This window comes from Paralichthys olivaceus, chromosome 19 (assembly GCF_024713975.1).
Source record: "Paralichthys olivaceus isolate ysfri-2021 chromosome 19, ASM2471397v2, whole genome shotgun sequence".
Classification (NCBI taxonomy): domain Eukaryota; kingdom Metazoa; phylum Chordata; class Actinopteri; order Pleuronectiformes; family Paralichthyidae; genus Paralichthys; species Paralichthys olivaceus.
In genome coordinates, this window is record NC_091111.1 from 1284594 (window position 1) to 1297703 (window position 13110).

The window sequence follows — 13110 nt, forward strand, 5'->3', positions numbered from 1 at the left end:
GTCCTGGTCTCTTTCTACAGCGCTCTGAGGAAGACGGCGGTGCATGTTCACTCATCCTTATGTATTACGTCTTCATCCCGTGAGGGTGTCAGGTTGTTAGAGCGCCACCTTGTGGTGACTTCGGCTTCTCCATATCACAGGACCTGGTTGTGAATCCCGTAGTTTGTCATCAGGGAAGCGCGTCCCAGCAGCAGCAGCAGCAGCAGCAGCCCTGTTCCATCTGCGCACCGCTGCCTGCAGCACGGACACCGGGAGCGTCCGCTGCCTCTCCGCCGCTGAGGTGAGGCTGCACCCCCGTCCCCCCTCCTCTTCCTCCTCCGGTCCTCCTGGGAGCACAATGCGCTGATCTCTGTGGCAGGATGATTTCTGTTGTTTCCACGGTGGAGAGCGTCCCCAGAGGTACAGGCACCCCGGCGCCCAGCCTCTACCAGCGGATCAGGAAGGTCTTAACCAGGTAAGATGAGCATCCCTTCACAATTCGCTCCACGCTCAGTTAGCGTCACTGACTGCGGGCAGGGGGCGGGGAGGGGCTCGCTCCTCGTTTGCTCCATGCACAACCTGTAACATCAACCCGTCAAATCCGGTCACCCTCTGCAGGAGGTGTTGTGCAACAGATGTCCACAGCTGCAGCCCGTTTGCATGAGCGTCACATCGCGTGCGTTGAGGTGTCTGTAGAGGCGTTGGAGTGGGGACATTCCTGCACCTTGTAGAGCCAGAGCAGAGCCTCAACCTGACTACCACCGTGGCTTTGTCTGCCTGCTCTGAGCCTGTGCTGCACAATGGCTGCTGTCCTGTCCCTGTCCCTGCTGCCTCATCCATCCCCATCCACCTGCCCCACTCTCACGGATGCATGTAAACTGCCTTTGCATTCTTCATGTGCTCAGCCACATTCTCCTGCACAAGACAACTCACACACATTCACTTAGTCTCTTTCCTGCCATCTGCTGTTCTGTGATCCCTGGCTTCTGTTACTCATCCTGGGGCTGTTGGACTGTCTGTCTGGCTGCAAGCTGAATTTGAGACCAGCATATGAGGCCCATGCCAGTGTGTGTGTTAGAGAGAGAGAGATAGTGAGAGGGTGTAGGTGGTGTTATCACTGCTGTCACAGACAGAGATGTGACTGAAATGAAACCTTTATTTTAGTGGTTAGTGGGCAGACAGACAAACAAAGCAGGCTCCAACAGGTTGCCTGATATTTATTCCCCCTTTTATTTGGATCTCTTCATCTGGTTCTTAAAAAGTAGTAACTAACATATGGTAGGTACAGAGGTATATGTCCCATTCTCATTAATGCAAATGTATCATCAGTCCAAATGTCCAATTTGTTGAATATGTGTCTTTGTCAGACACGAACAGGACAGTGAGAGGATGGGAGGAAACCACAAAGTCCAGTTATATGTAATCTAAATTTTTAAATTACCATTCTATGGTAAAGAAAAAGATCAATTCATACAATTTAGATAATTACAAACCAGCGAAAACATCACAATGATTATTTTATATTCAATTTCTGCCAAAAGTCCCTTTCACCTAAATTTACACACTGGACCTTTAAATGGGCACTTAGCTGATTTTAAACCTGCTTTGCATTGTTACAATATTGATAGTATATGAAGATGTGCAATGTTTAATTTCCCACCATGTTGCCTCTATGGAGATACATCTGCTGTTTGTGTGCCAAAAGTCAACCAAATGATGTTTTTTACCTCATTGGTGGACTTTTGCCAGCTCCCTTGCTGTGTGCTAGAACAACAGCATGCACTGCCACATCTTGGAATCTGACGGCACACAAGATGGGGGGGTTAGAACCAGTTACAATAACAACTAGAAGACAATAATCCAAGGATATGGAAGGAAACATTGGAACTGTATTAAATGAGCCTGAATACACTGTGGAGGAATTTGGCATTTGGAGGAGTATGGGACTGCTGAGAGTGAAGCAGCACCAGGCTGTGAGGATAGAGATGCAGAGCTGCCTTGTACTGGGGACACTTGGTGGAGCTCCTGTGGAAACTATGCACCAATGGAAACAAAAGAGGGGTCACTATGTTGTGAATTTCTATCTCCAGCATGTTTAACGTTACACAAAAGTTTCAGGCCTATATGAACAAAGGAGTACTGGAGACATAGTTCAGGATCCTGAAAAGAAACAACCTAGTCAGTCGGAAAATCAAATGTCTGAGCAGTGTCTGTCTGAGAGTGAGCTCAACAGCAACTACACTTTGTTACTGACATGGCAATGTTCAAGACTAGTTTAGCACATACACTGCTTTTGTTTGTGTATTTGTTACCTAGTGGTGCTATGAGAGTTTAGCCTAAAATTATGAGCTCCGGTTCTTTACTGTAGTAGATGCGCAAACCCACAAACAACAATGCCAACAGCTTCTGATAAATAGCTTCTAAATGGCTCCAGTGTGTTTGTGCTCAGATCAAACCTGTACTATTGTTTTTGAATCTGAAGTGAAGTGAACTCAGCTGCCGTTTCTGTTCTGTCCACCTCCATCATTTTTAAGATTTTCCACAGACTAACTTCTTCTTACTCCTACAAGTGGTATATGGACCCTGGCTCTGCTGCTAGCATTTGTAAATATACTGGTTGCTCAGGTCAAGCATCAAATTGGAGCCTGGGTATTTTAGTATTTATAAGTTTGGGGGGAAAGGGAATACCACGGTCCTTTTTCTCTGTTTTCTCCAGTCATGCTGCACCAATTCATTTTATTTAATCCACTTTACATAGATACACATATTTTATTCTAAGGCAATCCTCCCAGCAGTGAGTTAATGGAGCGAACCCTGCGAGCTAGTTCAGGCAGCCAACTCCAGCTGCGCTGCTCCAATCATGTGACACACATCATCTGACACACCTCATTCTCCACAATCATCTATGATACACACCCACCTTATTAGGCAGCCTATTTAAGCAGAGAGACATTTCCCATCAACCCCTTTGCTCGCACTGCTGCTGCTGTATCGCTACCAGTTGCTTCATGCAACATGACAGATACATATATATGAAGCTGGGTGATGCTGACGTGGTGCTGGCTAATATTGTTCTATTTCCTTGTGTTAATGATGTCAAACTGAAACACTGATGAGCTGTGCCCATGTCTCTTGTCCTCTGCAGAGACCTCCTGGTGACCCTGGCTCTGGGCCAGGTCTTGTCCTTGTTAATCTGCGCTATCAGTCTGATCAGCAAGTACCTGGCAGATGACTTCAATGCTAACACACCAGTGTTCCAGAGCTTTCTCAACTACATCCTGCTGTTCCTGGTCTACACCACGACACTGGCAGTCAGGCAAGGTACACACAGAAAATCCTTGGGGAAGTAATAGGAAAACTGACAAATGTGCAAACATCAATCACAAAGTATAGCATGACTGAAAGTGTCTCGTGCAAACTGCAAGGTTAGTGTTATTGAAAACAACTGGCACATGAGGGTGGGCAAACAGGATTTGTTGGGGTTGTACTGCTTCTATTCTTCCAAGTCCTCGGTCGTCATGCTGAACTGGACTGGGTCATCTTCACTGCTCGCTGTCGCAGTTCACATTCCCTCTCTGGCTGTAAATGGTAAATGGTCTGTATTCATGAAGAGCTTTTCTAGTCTTGATGACCACTCAAAGCGCTTTCACAGTACAGGTTATTGCCATTTACACACACATTCCTACAGTGCATCTATGAGGGGAAATTCAGGGTTCAGTATCTTGCTCAAAAACACTTCCTCATGCAGCCCCTCAGCCACAGTGTGCAGCTGATGAAGCATCTGTGGGTGAAAATCATCACAGACTTCTTGACCCAAACTAGGAAGCAGTAAAGCATTTTTCCTACTTTTCAGGGATACAGAATGTTCTAAGAAGGCTGACAGTGTTACCGTTCTGTTCTGTTCTGCTGATGTAACATGTATAAAACACTATTTCCATTGTCTTTGCTGTGTGTCACACCAGGAGAAGGGAACCTGCTGGCCATTCTGAAGCAACGCTGGTGGAAATACATGATTCTGGGTTTGATAGACATCGAGGCCAACTATCTGGTCCTGAAGGCTTACCAGTACACTACACTCTCCAGCGTACAGGTTTGTAGTGTGTGTGTGTGTGTGTGTGTGTGTGTAACTTTCTTCGAAACTTTTAATAAATGAACTTTGTAACCCTGCAGTTCGCTCACATGCAAATGTCCTGGTCATGTTCAGCTCTGCTCAGGCTGTGGTATGTTGTCTTTTATGGCTGAAGTAGGAACTTTGTCTGAGAAAGTAATCCTGGTGATCTGCATTACAAACTGTGAACATACCAAAGAAAAAAGCAAGCTCCTGGGTTGCATTGTTGTAGGATCCTCTGTTTTTGGAGCATAACCCATACCAACAAGTGAAAGTCAAGATATCTTTGCTGAACAGCAAAATTAATAGTATTTTTACTATTGGACGGGTCACATTACATTTTTTACAGACATTCAAGGTCCCGAATAATGAATCTAATGGCTCTATTTTAACCATCTGAGCTCGTCGTCCAAATCTACTTTTACGGGAGAGAAAAGGGTTGCTGCACCAGATGCATGCTTGATTGTGCCCGATGAATTAATCAGGGATGTGTTTTTGGCAGAGTCCCATCTCCCATTCCCTTCAAAACCCAGGCAAACTTCTACTTTAGCTGGTTCCTATTATAATGGGGGATTTTTAAAGTTGTAATAGAGAAAACTCTTCATTCTCTGATGGAAGTTTGAAGATGAGCACAGTTCATTTATCTTTTGGAAGTGGTCGCCAGTGTGCTCTATGAACCTGTCAGCACATTCATATTCACTGCAGCGATTTTACACACACCGGTCTCCAAAATGTCAAATTTGTTTTTCTCACACAACTTTTTTGTGAGAAGTGGCGTATGCATCTTTCAGACACAGTTTTGTGTGTTTGCAACAGTTATAAATGAGATCACCAGTCTGATGGTAAACCCAAGCAGGAGGAGAAAACAACAACAGAGCTGGAGATGACTGAAACATCGATCAAAGAGTTCATTATTTGTGTGTGTGTTTGTTTCCTCTCAGTTGTTAGACTGTTTTGTCATCCCGGTGGTCCTGCTGCTGTCCTGGTTTTTTCTCTTGGTGAGGTACAAGGCAGCCCACTTTGTTGGGGCAGGGCTGTGCCTGTTGGGTATCGGCTGCATGGTGGGAGCTGATATCCTACTTGGTCGGCAGCAAGGCCTTGGTGAGCACCACCTCCTCTATGCACACATACATAGTGAGAGTACACAGCACCATCAATTTACAATGAATTCTGTAAGCCCAGAGATACAGAGTTATAGCTTTGACTTTGACAGGCATAGCTTTCCTGACCTCAATGTGACATGAACAAACTTGGGTGCAAGTACTTGTGGATGATGCCAATTTGTTAGGGATTTTATCACAGTAGTCTCTTTTACTTTTCATCTCTTACCCATTTCTCTCTTGTTCTCCCTCGTCTGTCCAGGAGAGCAGAAGCTATTTGGGGATCTTTTGGTTTTGGGAGGAGCTACACTGTATGGGATCTCCAACATCTGTGAGGAATTCATTGTGAAGAACCTGAGCCGTGTGGAGTTCCTCGGCATGATGGGACTCTTCGGATCCTTCTTTAGCGGCATCCAACTGTGAGTTTGTGTGAAATACTCAAGTAGTGTACTTAAAGGTACAGTGTGTAGAATTTAGTGATATCTAGTGTTGAAATTGCATGATGCAGCTGAACACCCCCTCACCTCAACCTCTCCTTCCAAACATGAAAAAGAAACTATGGTAGCCTTTAATTGTCATAAAAACTCAAAAGGTGTTTAGTTTGTCCATTCTGGACTAATGTAAAAAACATGGCGGCCTCCATAGAGAGGGTCCTCTCGATGTAAATATAAAGTATTTGAATACAAACGGCTTTTTTTTGGGGTAAAGAAAACTTTTTAAAAGCCTTAACTCCAGTGAGGACCTTTAAAGGTCCAGTGTGTTAGATTTAGGTGAAAGGGATCTATTGGCAGAAATTTAATGTAGAATAATCCTCATGATGTTTTCACTAGTTCGTTTCATCTAAATTGTATAATTGTAGTTTTCTTTACGTTTAATTCTACACACTGTACCTTTAATTAAAGCAGGTAGCAATCAATCAATCACATTTTATTAGCTACATCAATCCATCAATCAATCAAATGTATTTATATAGCACGGTATCACAACAAACAGTTGTCTCAGGGTGCTTCACAAAAGTCCAAGATCTTAATAAACACAAAATCCAACTTGTTCCACACCGAGCAAGCATGAGCAACAGCGGGAAGGAAAAACTCCCAAGTGGAAGAAACCTCCGGCAGCCAGGACGGGCTCTGGAGAGCCGCACAGTATGGACCAAGGAGGGGAGGAGAAGACCCAAGGAGTTAGAGATATGTAATAAGATATAACAAAATAAACCAGGCAGAGAGTGAAGAAGAGAGAAGAAGATAGAAGGTGCTGGTTTCTGGTGCGTGATGGGTGATCCCCCAGCAGTGTAGGCCTATAGCAGCATAGCTATGGATGATGGTTCAGGGTTGAGCTAAAAGCTTTATCAAAAAGGAAGGTTTTAAGTCTAGCCCTAAATGTAGAGACTGTGTCTGCCTCCCTCACTGAGAGTGGGAGCTGGTTCCAAAGGAGAGGAGCTTGGTGACTAAAAGTTCTACCACCCATTCTACTCTTAGTAACTCTAGGCACTACAAGGAGTCCAGAGTTTAGGGAGCGAAGTGGTCTGTGGGGGCAGTAAGGGGTTAAGAGCTCTTTAATATATGATGGGGCCTGATTGTTGAGGGCCTTATAAGTCAGAAGGAGGATTTTGAACTCTATCCTCTGTTTAACAGGGAGCCAGTGAAGTGAAGCTAGGACAGGAGTAATGTGATCCCGTCTTCTGGTTCCTGTCAGTACTCGTGCAGCAGCATTCTGCACTAGCTGAAGGGTTTTTAAGGATCTGCTGGGACATCCTGATAATAGGGAGTTGCAGTAGTCTAGCCTAGACGTAATAAAGGCATGAATCAGTTTTTCAGAATCCTGACAGGATGTGTGTGATTCTCTTTATATAACGATGAACGAAAGCTATTCATCATTAACACTAACAAAGTGGAATCTATTTGATAAATAAAACATAAACCAGCTTAATGCTGTCCCTCCAATCCCAACCTCTTGCTCTTATCTTTGAAGGTGAATTTTATCGTCAATGGTGTCGAATGCAGCACTGAGCCTGAAAGTGCCAGGCCTAAAAGGTGTTTTTCAGGTTCCTCTACCAACCATATTTCTATGATTTATTTATGTCATGTAATATATGGTTAGAGCAAACATGTTTTATCTAGAAATTGAAAGAAAATTATCGATTTATTGACTGATGTCATGAATGAAAAGTGCTGAATAAAACCCCAGGAGGAGTGCGGCTGTGTCAGAAAACTCTACTTATGCTCTACATGGGTTTTCTTTAGCCACATTTTCCTTTAGTAACCTGTGATTGACAAAACAGTTTAACATTTGAAATGAAATAAGTGATTATAACAGGCCCTGTAGCCCTGAGACAGAATGGTCTTGGGATTTTCTCAAATTCAAAAATGAAGAATTAGATTTGTATAGCCAATAATTACAATACTTTGCCTCAAGGGAAACACAAGACAAATACACTGTCTTAGATTTGGACCAAATACTTCTAAATGTACCAACAAGCATGTGAAAATCAGTATATCATTGGGACGTTCCACTGTTGTTTCAAACAACAGTGACAAACAGCAAGTGTTAATGTCATGAAGGACTAGATTGGTGTCTTTCAAAAAGGGATTCAACAGAAAGAAAAAATCTATTTCTGTATTTCTTTTCTATAAGAGCAATGAAAATGTTTTGAGTCATTCTCTACAGTAATGTCACACATCCATGGTACTGGTAGGCAGGAGATTATATTGTCATGCTGTAAATCTGTTACTTTCTGACTGTTCTGACTCCTGACAGGCAATGCTAATGTATTGGAAGCAGGAATTGTTTTCACCCAATGTGTGTGCACAAAATAAATTAACAACGCATTGACAGATTTTCACCAAACTTCATGGGAATATTACTTGGGAGGGTATCTGCAGATTAACTTTTTTGAGCTAAAAACATTTACCAAGGTATCTCTTCAAATCGAGAAGTCTGCAAAGTCTAAAGTCTACAATAGGCTCCTAGCTAGTTGGCCTCACACCATGAGGCTTGGTTCTACCCTGCAGGCTGGTAAGTGCCTCTCAGCATTGTAGCTGATCAGACCCACCACCATGGTGTTGGCAGCTTACTTTACCAGACTGGGCTCCAGTGCTGCCGGTAATTTAGAAAGTTGTTTCCTGCTCTCTCTACCTGAGGTCATCCTGTCAGAAAGTTTTAAATCCAGTTGGAGATGGAGATTCAGCTCCAGGTCCCTCAGGGAACAATGCTGTTCTCTAATCTCTGTCTATGTATCCGCTTGCAGGGCAATCATGGAACACAAGGAACTGCTGAAGGTATCCTGGGACTGGCAGATAGGTGAAAATAGAAACACACACTCACACAAACGGATACCTTCACATCATCTATAAGTAATACAGAAGTAGTTTAAAAAAGCAGTGTAAATGCAATGCAAAATCCTCTGCTCTCTCTGTGTGTTGGCAGGTCTTCTCTATGTTGGTTTCAGTGCCTTCATGTTTGGCCTGTACAGCTTCATGCCCGTGGTGTTAAAGAGGACGAGTGCCACCTCAGTCAATCTCTCTCTGCTCACAGCTGACCTATACAGCCTCTTTTGTGGTGTCTTCCTCTTTCACTATAAGGTACTGTCAAAGAGCCACACCACATTGGTGATGATTTGATGATGTATAAGTTAAAAGATGTGCCACACACCTGGACCAGCACAACACACTTACCGAACTGTGAGTCCTGATGTAGGCACCTGCAGAATAAAAGATCTGTGGAGGACCTATGTCCACCAAGATGAGTGTGTGAGGAATATTTGCCTTTGACTGCATCTGTGACAGACAAACCTGATCCTTGTTATCTATGAACAGGAAAACAACTCCGTAAAGCTGAAGCATCATAAGCTCAACAACTGTTGCCAAGTCTGTGTCAAGTATTTTGATAATAAATACACTTTGAGAACCAAACCCAAATTATTTCTAACCATTATCATTTGAATTCAAATTTTGATTAGTTCTGTTTTAGGCTGTTTTATTTAACTTCAGTAAACCTATAACCATCCCTTTAACCAGGACCATTATTCCAAATTATTCCACACCTGAGGATCAAACTTAACCCTATATGAATGCCACACACCTACACACTCTTCCTCCGTCTGTCATCCTGGTCAGTAAGAGCTTGTACCAGTTTGCACGTGTGTTTTGCACTCATGGTTTTGGTTACCTGTTGTCAGGCTACCTTTCACTGGTCACCCCCTTGAGATGCCATGAGTTTGTCTGTTTTGTTTGCAGGTGACGATTGTGTTTTTTACATGCAGTACTGAATTGAATTGGAAGAAGGCCATTGAGAAGTGAGAGAGAGCTGAGCAGGACTAGATCTGTGATTTAAAGGTTCAGTGTGTAGAATTAAGTGACATCTAGAGGTGAAGCTGAATCTCACCCTCCCCTTCCAAACATGATAGAGAACCTCTGGTGAACTTCAGTTGTCATGAAAACTTAAAAGGTTTTATTTTGTCCAGTTTGGACGACAGGAAAAAACATAGAAGACCCCCCCTCCATGTAAATATAAAGTTTTTAAATATAAAGGTCCCATTCTATGGTAAAAAAAACAGCAATTCATACAATCTAGATGAAACACACCAGTGAAAACATCACTAGGATAATTTTATATTCAATTTCTGCCAAAAATCCCTTTCACCTAAATCTTACACACTGAACCTTTAGAAGTAGACCTCCTGCAAAGACAGTTGGAGGTGTTGTGCCAGGCTACTCCATATACGCCTTCACATCCTGTTGCTGTGTCCCTGACAATGCTACTTTTTGCTCCTCTGGGCAGGTTGATATTTATGATGAGGTAGATGAGTTTTTTGCTGACTCCCAAGTGAGCTTGGGCCCAACACTAATGCACTTCTCCTGGTGTCAGCCCAGCTGACCTCCTGCCGGAGATGGTGAAGATCGTGATCCAGCTAGCTGTCCGCTCAGGGTTTATGGCGATTACAAGCTCTTGGAGACTCCAACCTCTTGGTGTAGTGTTTGGACCTACGGTGAAGGCTGCATTGGAGGAGACCCAGATGGTCAGACTGTGAAGATAGTCATTCTGTCAGCCTAAGCAATCAAGAGTCGTGGCTTGGGGCCCACTGCAGGGGCGTGGTAGTTGTCCAGCTAACTCGTTTTGTAGAACCAGAGTTCCTCCCGAGTTCAAAGTTTGTGCTTTTCCTCTCTCTCGTTCTCTCTCTCTCTACGGGTATCTCTGACTCCACAGCTGCTGGATCCAGTTCTGACATAACTAAACTAATATTATTATTGTTATTAGTAGTAGTAGTAGTATTAACTAGTGTTGCTATCAATTCTTGCTTGGTGTGGGAATATCTCAACCTTTTTATTTAAAGTGCCTTCAAATAATTTATATTTTGGTATGAAAATGAAATTGGCCTCTGCCTGCTAAAGAACAACAGAGGTTTTATTGTGGCTACTTCCTCGTCCCCAAGTAGAGCAGGGACCTGGAGTTGAGACAGATAAATTCATGTATATATCTCAAGTTGCCTTCCTTTTGTATGCTCAGATTGGGGCATTGTTTCAGGCTGTAAGGACAGGCGATTGGTTGAGGACAGTGGACCTTTGATATGGCTACTTACACATTCCCATCAGTCCAGATAACAGGGGGTTCCTCAGATAGTTCCCACTGAAGGCAAGTGGTGACTTTGCACCCACTGGTGTGATTAATATGGTATAACACTCCTGACCCAAGGGTTACATGGTTAGAGGTTTACTTTAATCTTTGATTTCTATATATGTATATACAGACTTTTTTTTAAACTGGTTTTCACCAGCTGGTTTAGTTTCAAAGGCCGTCGCAAAGTCAGAATACGCACCTAGCAGAGACTGTTAATGTTTGAAGCAGAAAGATGATGAAAAGTTTAAACCACCTTGTCATCAATACACATATTGAAGAAGAGTTGGCCTGTAATAGCTCAATGACCATTGATCTATATCTACAAGATATACCAGTGTAAAGCAGCATACTTTCTGTCTCTGTGTTGCAGTTCTCTGGCCTCTACCTGTTGTCATTTTTCGTCATTATCTTGGGCCTGGTCCTTTACGCCTCCTCATCTACCTATGTGGTCCAGGATCCACGAGTCTACAAGCAGTTCAGGAACACAGGCAGCCAGCCAGCCAACGACCCACCACCATTTAGGCCTGCAGTCCCAGAACCTTCTGTCACCTACACCAGCCTGGGCCCCGAGCTGGGGGAAGAGCTTCCTGTACGTGTAGCCTAAATTGATCTGAGAGATCTGGAAGTGTTTAATCTGTCAGCATGGTGGATCAGTGCGTCAGCTGCAGGGTCTAGGTTATATACAGAGGAATAGTGCTGGCTGTACCCAGAATGCTGAGAAGGGTAGCAGCACAATCACCCAGGTAGATCCAGGTTTTCATTTTTTTGGCCTTTACTGAGCGATGTAGTCTCCATCTACTCAGTTATGACAAATTTATGTACCCAAATATGTACCTGATACACAACTGACCAGAATGTAATTAATCAAAAAGCAAAGAAAGTGAATATGTTGAGTTCACTGTGATCAAAGACTGAGTAGAAAGTAGTGACTGTAAATAGATGGTATTGTAATTGAAATGATTCTCTTCCTTTCTTTTTATATCTGTCAAGAATGTTTTTGTGTATTACCTGTGTATATGCTGAAACTGTTTTCATCATATTGAAGTCTACAGTGTTTCTGAATCCACCTGCTCCAATTCAGTGACAGCTTTAGTCTTTTCAGTCTGTTTAACACACTGGGGTCACTAGTGTACATAGTAGTGGCAGACAGCTCCTCGTGGTTCATCAAACAACTTTGTCACCAAGGTACTACGTTTTGCTGTGTATTTTAAACATGGTGGATATATTGTAGGCTGGTATAAATATATATGCAGATATCATATATTTAAGTTTGAATACAACAAAAAAGCTTTCCATATTTACCCTCCAGAAGGTCATTCTGATAGTGTGAAGAAGGCTTTAAATCAGTGTTTAGACTTCCTGAGACATCCTGAGAAGTACAATTTACAGAAAATGATGAAAACAACTGATGAAAAAATCGCAAACATCATTCATAACCACTGTCATCGGCTAAGATGCGCTGGCTGCATCATGTAGTTTTTGGAGGGCGTTGTTGTATCTTGGGCCATGTTAAATCTAAATATGGATAAGAGCTTTGACAGGCTATTAGAAGTGATGGGGGACAGAATCCATGGCCCCCCTCCTCTCTCTGTGTATATTGCAAAGTTTATCTGACATGATTATGAGGATTCAGCAGTCTGAGTCAGTGAAACCACCTGGGTATCTTCCAAAGTGTGTCTGCAGTGTCTGAGCTGCAGTGAGGGGAAGTGAGGAAATTTCACAATAAAAATTCAGTAATAAGAAAAAAACCACTTAATTTAGCTCCAGTGTCATATTGGCCTCAGATAAACTTTGGATTGTTTGCACTTGATCGAAAATATCCTGTACATCAGAAGCACATAAAGGAAAGATCTCTTAACAGCCAGTTTGAACAGATAAGAACAAAACCCTATCCTTTCATTTGGAGTGAGCTGTAGATGTGTGGTACTAAAAGGCCAAAGCCTGCATTTACATAGAGTAAAAGAGTTGAAGAATCGACTGCTTCTCACATTTTATTGTTACGTATCGTTTAGTATATTGTTTGATGTATTATGTCCTTTTGAAGTCAGAGAGATCCTAGTTGGATTTTGGGTGGGGAGCTCACCATTATTGGCTATTGGGTTATTGTAATTTTTGCATATTTTTGTCTGTATGTGTATGTTTAGTTTTTTCTATGTAAAACTAATTTAAAAAAAGTTGATTGCAAAAGCAAATAAACTGAAAAAAAGCAGATTGGTTTTTTATTTGTAAGAGAAAGATTTACTTGTCTTCCTTCCTTCAAAGCTGAATTCACTAGATTTTGGCCACTAGGGGGGAGGTTGTTCCTGC

At 42.7% G+C, this 13110-nt stretch overlaps 1 protein-coding gene across 1 annotated transcript; it reads left to right on the plus strand.

Moving 5' to 3' along the window:
* Positions 1–227: 227 nt before the first annotated feature.
* On the plus strand, positions 228–11760 carry slc35f1 (solute carrier family 35 member F1). The gene is made up of 8 exons (XM_020091664.2): positions 228–454; positions 3125–3300; positions 3942–4069; positions 5029–5188; positions 5450–5606; positions 8435–8487; positions 8614–8768; positions 11174–11760. The coding sequence occupies exons 1-8, from the start codon at positions 360–362 to the stop codon at positions 11405–11407; spliced, it is 1158 nt and encodes a 385-aa protein (XP_019947223.1). The 5' UTR covers positions 228–359; the 3' UTR covers positions 11408–11760.
* Positions 11761–13110: the final 1350 nt, after the last annotated feature.